The sequence below is a fragment of the Chionomys nivalis genome, chromosome 2, assembly GCF_950005125.1.
Source record: "Chionomys nivalis chromosome 2, mChiNiv1.1, whole genome shotgun sequence".
NCBI lineage: Eukaryota > Metazoa > Chordata > Mammalia > Rodentia > Cricetidae > Chionomys > Chionomys nivalis.
The window spans coordinates 110,548,797-110,557,846 of record NC_080087.1 but is presented as its reverse complement, the minus strand read 5'-3'; the positions used below and the strand labels follow the sequence as shown (position 1 = coordinate 110,557,846).

Here is a 9,050-nt window from a genome sequence, read left to right as displayed (position 1 = left end):
TGAATGTTTAAAATTGGGAATTAAAGGGGAGCCATCCTTCAAGAAGACGTGTCCCTAAGTATTTCCTCAGCTCCAGACTGTACCTCACCTTCTCAGGACAGCCAGTCTCTGGGGGACCCCAGTTGGGGTACCCTTCCACTGCTGACTTGATGGGCATCTCTGGGTCTCTCTGGCCCCTTCAGTACTACCCTGTGCTGTGTCCAGTTTTCAGGAGTGGACACCTGTGGCCTATGAGGACCAGAAGCTTCATTCTCATCAGAAACCAAATCTCAACCCCAGATTTACCCACAGCAAACTTCTAGAAAAAAACACAAAGCAGGCATCCTACCAGGGCTCTGACCTTGGAGAAACACCTATCAAGGTCTGTGCAATCAGGGCAATTCTCAAGGTCACCCTGACTAACGGCTATCCCTGAAGTCACAGAGGACTCATCCCAGAAAGATGCGGACCCAGGACAGTGCTCCACAGAGCCGGTCTGGCAATGGCAGAGAACCTGTGCCGTATTTCTTGACCTTCAGCAACCCTCTTCCTACCTGCAAATGACCTCTGACCCTCCAGCCCTGATCCTTTGACCCCCGGCTGTGAGGGTAGACAGCTGACTCCGAAACCCCAGCAGGGGCAACTCCCAGAGTAGAACACTAACTGAAACTAACTCACACGCCCTTCACCAGCTCCTGGCTGAGCTAAAATTACGGCTTATGAACCCTTCGGCCACAGCCACCACCAGCTCCAAGTCTCTGCCCTTGGTGGCTTCTCTCCAGGGTGCCCCGGGCTCCTTGCTTTTTGCTCTCCAGTTCTTTCTAACGCAGGGCAGCCCCCACATCACCCTGCAACAATACCTTCCCAGTATGCCCTCTGGTGGGTCAGCGTCTCCCCGCAGCATCTAAAGTCTGCAGACCCAACAGAGAGGGAGGAGCCTAGCAGGAAGAGGGGAAAGGGAGCTGGGGGAGAAGCGAGTTATCAAAAGAATAAATAGGGAAGGCCAAATGTGTTTTTTAGTGTCCTTCTATGTCCCGGCTCACTGAGCCCCCCTTCTTGGGCAGCAAGAGAATGGTACATGGAGTTTAGAGATGGTGTGGGGACTCTATTCGATCCCTTCTTCCACCCACAGCGACATTCCCTGTGACTGCCCTTATGCTTTCAGCCACGGCGTGGGGGGCAGCGGCAGAGTTCACCTGCAGTCTAGCTCGGCTCAGCCATTCCAGCTGTTCGGAGACAATTCCTAGCCGGCTGCTATGCCGTCATGACTGGACAGGTGGAGAGGGACAGACTAAGTGAGCCCAAGAGGGGAGTCCCTGGGCTTCTGAGTAGAGATGCACCCATGTGGTTCAGAGAGCAGAATGAGGTGACAGGGGAATGTGACCGGGCCTGGCCAGGCACACACACAAGCACACGTACACGTATACACACACACACACGCCCATGAACTTGGGTGCTTAGCTGTCATTCATTTCCCCATTCCGAATTCATCCCAGGCTCCTATGACAAGCTGTCTCGACTGACCAGATATAACTGGAAAACACCAAGTTGACCTAGCACGTCCCCCTCCCCTTACCGCTTCCATGTTCCCCTGTGGTCCCAGGAGCCCCTGGGGTAGGTCAAACTAGTGTGATCACGATATCAAAAGCAATCCACCTGTCCTAAGCCTCCGCGTGCGTATCGGGGACACTGATGTGTCTATTTCCCCTACGTCATCTCGCATAACTCTGCACTGGCAGGAAATTGAGGTCTCAAGAGGATAAGCCACCTGCCCCCCCCCCCCAGTAGCAGCCAGGAAGTGGGGAGGACTGACCCAACACCCAACCCTCTGGCACTCAGATCTGAATTCACAAGCCCTTACCAGAAACACCTGTGTCCACCTTCACCTGGCACCTGTGGAAAGCTCCACACTGGGGAGGGAGGTCGGCGAGAGGTCACACGGGCTGTTCTTCAGCAGGGCACCTTGTGAAGAGCCGAGACAGAGCACAGGCTCTTCCTCAAAGCCACGCATATAGCAAGGGTGAGAGGAGAGAACCCCAAAGCCTGGGTAATGCCAGCTGTGTTGGCACGTCTGTAACCCCACTGTTCGCGAGGCTGAGGCAAAAGTGATCTACAGTTCAAGGCCAGCCTGGACTGCGTGCCGAGACCCTGACTCAAAACTAGCAAAACACAACTTGTTAGTTCGTGGTAGACTGACACCAGTGCCAAGCCAGGATGATGAGAACTGGGACCAGGGGACTGCAGTGACTCCTAGGGGCAGGCAGACAGGCCAGTGAGACTCAGGCTTCAGGCCAGGGCTTCTTGGGAACTTCAAGAGGGCTTTGTCCCAGGATTCTCTACTGAAATTCTGGCCAGAAGGCCCTTCATCCTTCCTGACTAGAGCTTACAACATTCCAGAAAATTCCACCGTACGTTTAAGCACACACCCTAGCCAAGGAGCACTAAGGGAAGGTCAAAAAGAATCTTCACCCTTGGGACTCACTGGAGCTCTCTAGTCTCCCTTGTATTCCCTGGGGAAGGGGGAGGCACAGAAAAGTGGTTCCCCATTCCTGCAGTTTGAAAGAAAGTCGGAGGTAGGACTCAAGGACCACCTCCTGAGCCAGGCAGACCTCCTGGGTTTGCATATTTATCCACAGTGTTAGTTCTCTCCAGCCTGCCACGGCAGAGCAGATTACATCAGCACTCCAGAGCCTGGGCCAAGACGACCCCTCCCTCCTCTACTGTGACTGGGTGTCACCCACTCCCAAGAGAAAATGGTGTACACACAGCACATTAATAAAGGCCTGGAGACAAAAAAAAGAGAGAGAGAAAAAAAAGTATGTGAGGGGGGACGTTAAGTGAAAGATTTGTTGGCAATACAATAAAGGAGGTTTTTGTTTGTTTTGAGACAGTCTGACTGGGGATCCCTGGCTGCCTGGAATTCACCATGTAGACCAGAGAGGCCTCAAACTCACAAGAGATCCACCTGCTGGGATTAAAAGCATGTGCGGACACTCTAGTAAAAGATTGGAGTTTCTGCGGAGGCAAATAGGCTTTCTGGGGGCGGGGGGACGGGTAATGGAGAAAGAGTGGGGGACCCAGAGCCTTCCTAGGTGATCTAGGCTGGCTAGGGTCTGAGACGGGGAAACCCAGCCTCCCCCTAACATCATCTTCTCTTGAGATGGCCGACAGGCCTAAGCGAGCCTGGGAAGAAGAAAAGTCGACAGGGCAGAGAGAAGGAAGCATTAGGGAAAACAGCCTTATCTGCCTCCCTCGGCTCCACACACCCAGAACTACTCCAGAAGGAAGCCGCAAGGCCGCTAGGCGCCCGGTGGGCGTGAAGGTGGGCGGCGTCCGGCGTCCCCACGTGTCCTGGAGAGGAGAGGCAGGCGACCCGTGAAGGGCCAGCGGGGAAGTCACCGCCTCAGGATGTCGGCGATCCCCAAGGTTTCTGAGATTCCGTCTCTTCCCCTCGCGATCCTGCGGGGCGTGCCTCTGGAGTGACCTGGGCTGAGCGTCCCCACGGGGAACCAGGGCGCGAAGGGTTAACGTACCTGGGCCGCCGCCCCTGCGGCCCCGCCTCCAGCCGGGAAAAGAAAGTCTCAACGGGGGCGCGGCCCGGCCCGGTCCCGCCGTCTCCAGCCACGGCGCCCAGAGCTGTGACCCGTGCGCTCCGCTCAGCCATCCTGGACCGGGCGGCCATGTCTATGTGGTGAGTCGGGGTCCATGTCGGGCGCAAGGCACCTCCGGGCTTCTCCTCCTCTCAGGACCGCAGACCGCAAGGGATGCACGCTGGAAGTCGTGGGGCAGACCTCAGTTGCCCGGGGCAGCGCGGGTGGCGGGAGATGCGGAGCGGGACGCGGCGCCGGAGCGGCAGGTGGGATGTGGGAGATGCGGGGCGCACGCTCGGCTCCCCGGCCACGGCTCGGGCAGCCGGTATGCTACGTCTCGAGGCCCCGGGATCCCATCAAGAGTTGTCCCCCGGAGACTCCTCCGGTCGTTCTTCCCTCATGCGGCCTCTCCTCCGGACGTCTTAAGCCCTCTCCCTTCCCGGCTTTGCTCTTACGCAGTGGGCTGGTGCGTGCCTGCAAGCAAGGGGCCTCGCCACCGCCGTCCGGGACTGGTCTTTACTCGGACTCCGGAATTGGGGCTTCTTTATAACTCCTAGGGCTGGAGTACTGGGTCCGGGATCCTCTGCTTTGGTTCCCTGAAGGGTTCAACCTTGGGTCTCACCACCCAGCAGGGTATCTCAAGTGATTTCTTTCTCCATCCAACCTGGTGGCCAGGAAGTCTTGGAGCCTTTGGAAAAAATCTCGCAGTATGGAGGTGGGGGGCTTAATCTTCACTCACTCTGCGCCCCCGCGGGAGTAAAACCCGGGGGGAGGGGGTATCTCTACCTGCTTCATGGCTCCCTGGCTCTTGTACCTCCTGCCACGGAGGTGAGAGCCATCTCCCTGCTGCTCCAGCCCCTGGAATGTTCTTTCCCCCAGTGTGAGCTAAGGAGGGAAGTTTTAGGGGAACGGGGCCAGGCCTCTGAAAAAGGTGTGGTGAGGTTACCTGGGCAGGGAGGGTCCCTGGGGAGTGGGTTTCCTTCCCAGGGATGAAGGGCTGGGCATCTCATTGCTCCTTGTGGGATATTTAGATGGGGGTAAGGGGTCATAATGGCCATAAGAGTGGCTCATTTCTGTTGAATCGGCTGTGTTGGGGGATACTAAACCAGAACCCACACTCAGCTGCGCTCCACAAGGGAACTCCCCAAAAGCTGTAGTGAAGGCGCTTGCACTGACTTTTCCCATTTACATTGACTGTTTCAAAGTGATATGCTGTCCACACACCTTGGTCTGAACTAGAAATGAAAACCGGGGCATGGGCAGAGGTTTCTCTTCCTGGTAAAGTGGCAGCATTTCCCTTAGTGCAAGCCTGGTATTTTATCTTGTGTTCTGTCCCATTTTGAGTGGGAAACCAGTATCTTAGAGGAGTTAAATAAACCCCTTCCCAAAGTCATTGACTTTGGAACACCAGTAGCTGTTTCTCAGTGCTTCTTGAGTTGGGAAGTTATCATGAGGAAGGAATCAGAATCCTCTGACCTTCCAGGAAGTGGAGTCCACTGGCCCATCTGTGGCCACCTAATCCTCTGGAGTGCCAGCTCACCCTCTTCTCTACCGCTCCCCCTAGGAAGAAAACCCTCTACAGGAGCGTGTGCCTGGCTCTGGCCCTCCTATTGGCTATCACCGTCTTCCAGCGCAGTGTGACCCCTGGCCAGTTTCTTGAGGATCCTCTCCCACCCACACTGGAGCCACCCAAAACTGGAAATGGGGTCAATTCCAACAGCTTCTGGAAGAGCTCAAAGGATACAGCGGCTCCCACCCCCGTAGCCCCTCGGGGACCCCAAACCTGGGATGTGATTAGTTCTAACTGTTCCGCCAATGACAACCTGACCCATCAGCCCTGGTTCCAGGGTCTCGAGCCGCACTTCCGGCAGTTTCTGGCTTATCGCCACTGCCGCTTTTTCCCCATGCTGCTGAACCACCCGGAGAAGTGCAAAGGCGATGTCTACTTGTTGGTGGTCATCAAGTCAGTCATCACACAGCACGACCGCCGGGAGGTCATCCGCCAGACCTGGGGCCGGGAGTCCGAGTCAGCAGGTCCGGGCAGGGGTGCTGTGCGTACCCTCTTCCTGCTGGGCACAGCCTCCAAGCAAGAGGAGCGGACCCACTATCAGCAGCTGCTGGCCTATGAGGACCGTCTCTACGGCGACATTTTACAGTGGGACTTCCTTGACAGCTTCTTCAACCTGACCCTCAAGGAGATCCATTTCCTTAAGTGGCTTGACATTTATTGTCCCAATGTCCCCTTCGTCTTCAAAGGGGATGATGACGTCTTCGTCAACCCCACCAACCTGCTCGAGTTTCTGTCTGACCGCCAGCCCCAGGAAAACCTATTTGTCGGCGATGTCCTGAAGCATGCTCGGCCCATCCGCAGAAAAGAGAACAAATATTACATCCCCACCGTCATGTACAGCAAGGCCACCTACCCGCCCTATGCTGGCGGAGGGGGTTTCCTTATGTCTGGCGTTCTGGCTCGGCATCTCCACCATGCCTGTGATGCGGTGGAGCTCTTCCCGATTGATGACGTCTTCCTGGGCATGTGTCTGGAGGTGCTGGGGGTGCAGCCGACCGGCCACGAGGGCTTCAAGACCTTTGGCATCTCTCGGGTCCGAAGCAGCCGGATGAACAAGGAGCCCTGCTTCTACCGTGCCATGATTGTGGTACACAAGCTGCTACCTCCCGAGCTGCTGGCCATGTGGGACCTGGTGCACAGCAATCTCACCTGTTCCCTCAAGTTCCAGGTGCTCTGATCTGGCTGGGACGCCAGCACATTTGCCCTCAAGTCTTTGGGGGTCCCGGGGCTGGAGCTACAGTACATGGTATAGTCTTTGGTCCCATGTGGGAGAGGTAAAGGGTCTGGGCCTTCTGTGCCCCTGGGTGTGGTGTGGTACAGAGAGCCAGAGAGGAACTTCCTTGACTGAAGGTCATCTGAGGACCTGGATCCCTCCTAGCCTAGGCCTGTAGCCTGGCCCCTCTATCCTGGTAGGAGACCCTGGTGGCCTCTGCAGGGACATTTGCTCAGGTACCTGGGTTAGGCCTGGCCCCCATGGGTCTGTGGCTGCCTCTTGTCATCACAGGGAAGCCTCTTCCTGTGAAGTGGCATCTGTGGGAGCTCCACCCTGTGCTGGTCCACAGGTGTCCCTGGTCCACACCCCTAGGTCTCCCTTTCAGCACAGCCCCAGGCTTGCCTGGAATCCGCTCCAGGGCCGTGACTCCTGGCTCTGTCTTCTCCTGTCCAGAAGCCTGCCTGATTGGCCACTCTGACTACCTCAGCACGCCTCTAAACCTCAGTGTGGGCTCCAGCCCCACCCTCCACCCCGACACAGGGCAAGAGAGCAGTGCTCCTGACTCCCCCCAAGGCACAGTGATACCTGACCACAGCCCAAGCCAGGTCTCACCCTTGCACCTCACCGATACTGACTTCCTGGCCAGAAACTGGCCTGTTTGGCCCTACACGTTGACATTCTTCTATTACTGTGAAGTTGTATTTATGAGGAATTGGAAGGAGATCATTCCAGGCCTTGGGAGGTGGTAGACCCCCGATCTCTTTCTACACTCCAGCAGTCTCGTTCACGGCCTACACCTTTACCATTTATCCCTTGTCTTTCTGTCCCACTCCGAGCTCTCCCCACTGACGCCCCCTACTTGTCTGGGGCCTACACAGGTTACTTTTCCTGGGAAAGATTGCCACCTCCCACCTCGGACTGGGGTTACCTGGGAAAGATGGAGGCATCATTAGTTTCTCAATAAAACTGGACTGGTTGCTGAAGGTGTCTGAGCTAGTTGGTTCCTTGGTCTTGGCTAGTAGGTGTTTAAGACCTCTAGAGGGACCCTAGAGGAAGGGGGAGAGGGGGGTGCTGATGAAGGAAGCCTGCGCTCTTCAGGTGACCACATGGATGGCGGAGGCCTTGGTTTAGGTTTAGATTTGCCAAGGTCAAGGCAGGAGCCCAGGCCCAAGGCTGGTGTTCTAGTAACCTTAGGCAGAGTATGCAGAGCCTAGTAGGCTTCCTGAAGTCCTGCACCGTCAGCCTGGAGGCATTGGGGCTGCCACGTGCAGGACCTTTGCCCAAGCTGCTGCTTCCAGAGGAGGGAGGGCAGCTACTTCCAGGACAGCATCTCTTGAGACAGAAGTAGTGAGCAGCTCAGGGAGAGCCACCATAGGCCCAGCTACCCAGATCCAAGTCTTGGGACAACGAGGACAGGGCTGCTACCATTCCTCCCTAGCAAGGGTCTTCCCATGCCTCCCTTTGTCAACTGCAAAAAGAATCAGATGTGCAGAGCTCATCGCAAAGTGCATGCCCTGGTTCCCAGAAGTTAAGAACTGTGAGATTGCGACACTACAGGACCCTTTTGTGGAACCATGGCCTGAGGAGGCCCACCTTTCAAAGGTCACAGAAACCCACTGCCCCCAGAACAGTACCAGAGAGACAATGGGAGACAGAAGGGCCAGGTGGAGGCCCAGGGGTTATTTATGTATGTAGCCACCTCCAAGGACCAGGCAGAGGCAGGGTTCAATCAGAGGGCGAGGGAGGGAGGTGGATGGTTGTTTATTCAGCAAGGAGCCAAACAGGCCTGAATCTCCAGCCTTGAGGTTTTTAGGGAAATGCCTGGAGTTGACCCTGAGAATGGGGCAACCGAGATCAGTAGTTCTGAGGCCCCTGCACACTGGCTTACTTTGTCCTGGGTCCTGGGAACACTTATGTGTCAGTAGCCCCCCCCCCCCATGGGTCTTGAGTGCTTCTGAGCCTTGCTCAACCTCAGACAGAGTGTGAGGCTTTGCTTCCGACTAGGCTCCCTCACTTGGGCCCAGGGCTGGGCAGGCAGGTGAGGGGGCCCGCATTTGCAGAGCCAGAAGGAAGGCCTAGGAACCCCTAAGGGGGTGGGGAGGGATGCTCACGTTCCCCAACCCCCAGCACTAACCCTCACTGAGCCTTGCATCTGTGGTAGACTGGAATTTGGAGGAGGCTCTGCTGGTAGATAAGGAAGAAGTGCCCTGCTGAGTTTGTTAACCAATCCCCATTCTAGGGTCCAAAAGTGATGGAAACAGCAGACCCAGGGCTACACAGGCCAGACTCTTAGGCATCCACCACAGCTCCAACCAAGAGCAGGTTGGGCCAGTGGGGCGGGACAGAATGGAGCTACTTCAATGAGAAAACCCCTCCATCAGCTCTCAACCTGCTTATCTGATAGAAGGAGGGATTCAGAACCAGAACAGGTATTGTCCAGTCTTGACTGGTCAGTGTCCAGTCCTCCAGGCAAGAGTAAGATTTTAGAAAGAATCCGGTCCCAACTGGTCAGGGGCTGAGCAGAGAGAGGCTCCTGCGGCTCACTGATTAGCTGACTCTCAGAGACAGGCACTGGCGTCTCTGGAGACAGCCTTTACCCTACATCTAAGAGAATGAAAGGTTGTGTTTCTTAGCTCGAGGCTATGTGTAGCCCCTGGGTCGCTGAGAGCACCAACCAAACAGGATCCTCCCCGGCAGC

The 9,050-nt window shown here is 56.2% G+C and overlaps 1 protein-coding gene across 1 annotated transcript; it reads left to right on the top strand.

The window, feature by feature from the left end:
• Nucleotides 1-3,372: 3,372 nt before the first annotated feature.
• B3gnt7 (UDP-GlcNAc:betaGal beta-1,3-N-acetylglucosaminyltransferase 7) lies at nt 3,373-7,317 on the top strand. Its single transcript, XM_057762226.1, has 2 exons — nt 3,373-3,670; nt 5,134-7,317. The coding sequence occupies exons 1-2, from the start codon at nt 3,660-3,662 to the stop codon at nt 6,314-6,316; spliced, it is 1,194 nt and encodes a 397-aa protein (XP_057618209.1). The 5' UTR covers nt 3,373-3,659; the 3' UTR covers nt 6,317-7,317.
• Nucleotides 7,318-9,050: the final 1,733 nt, after the last annotated feature.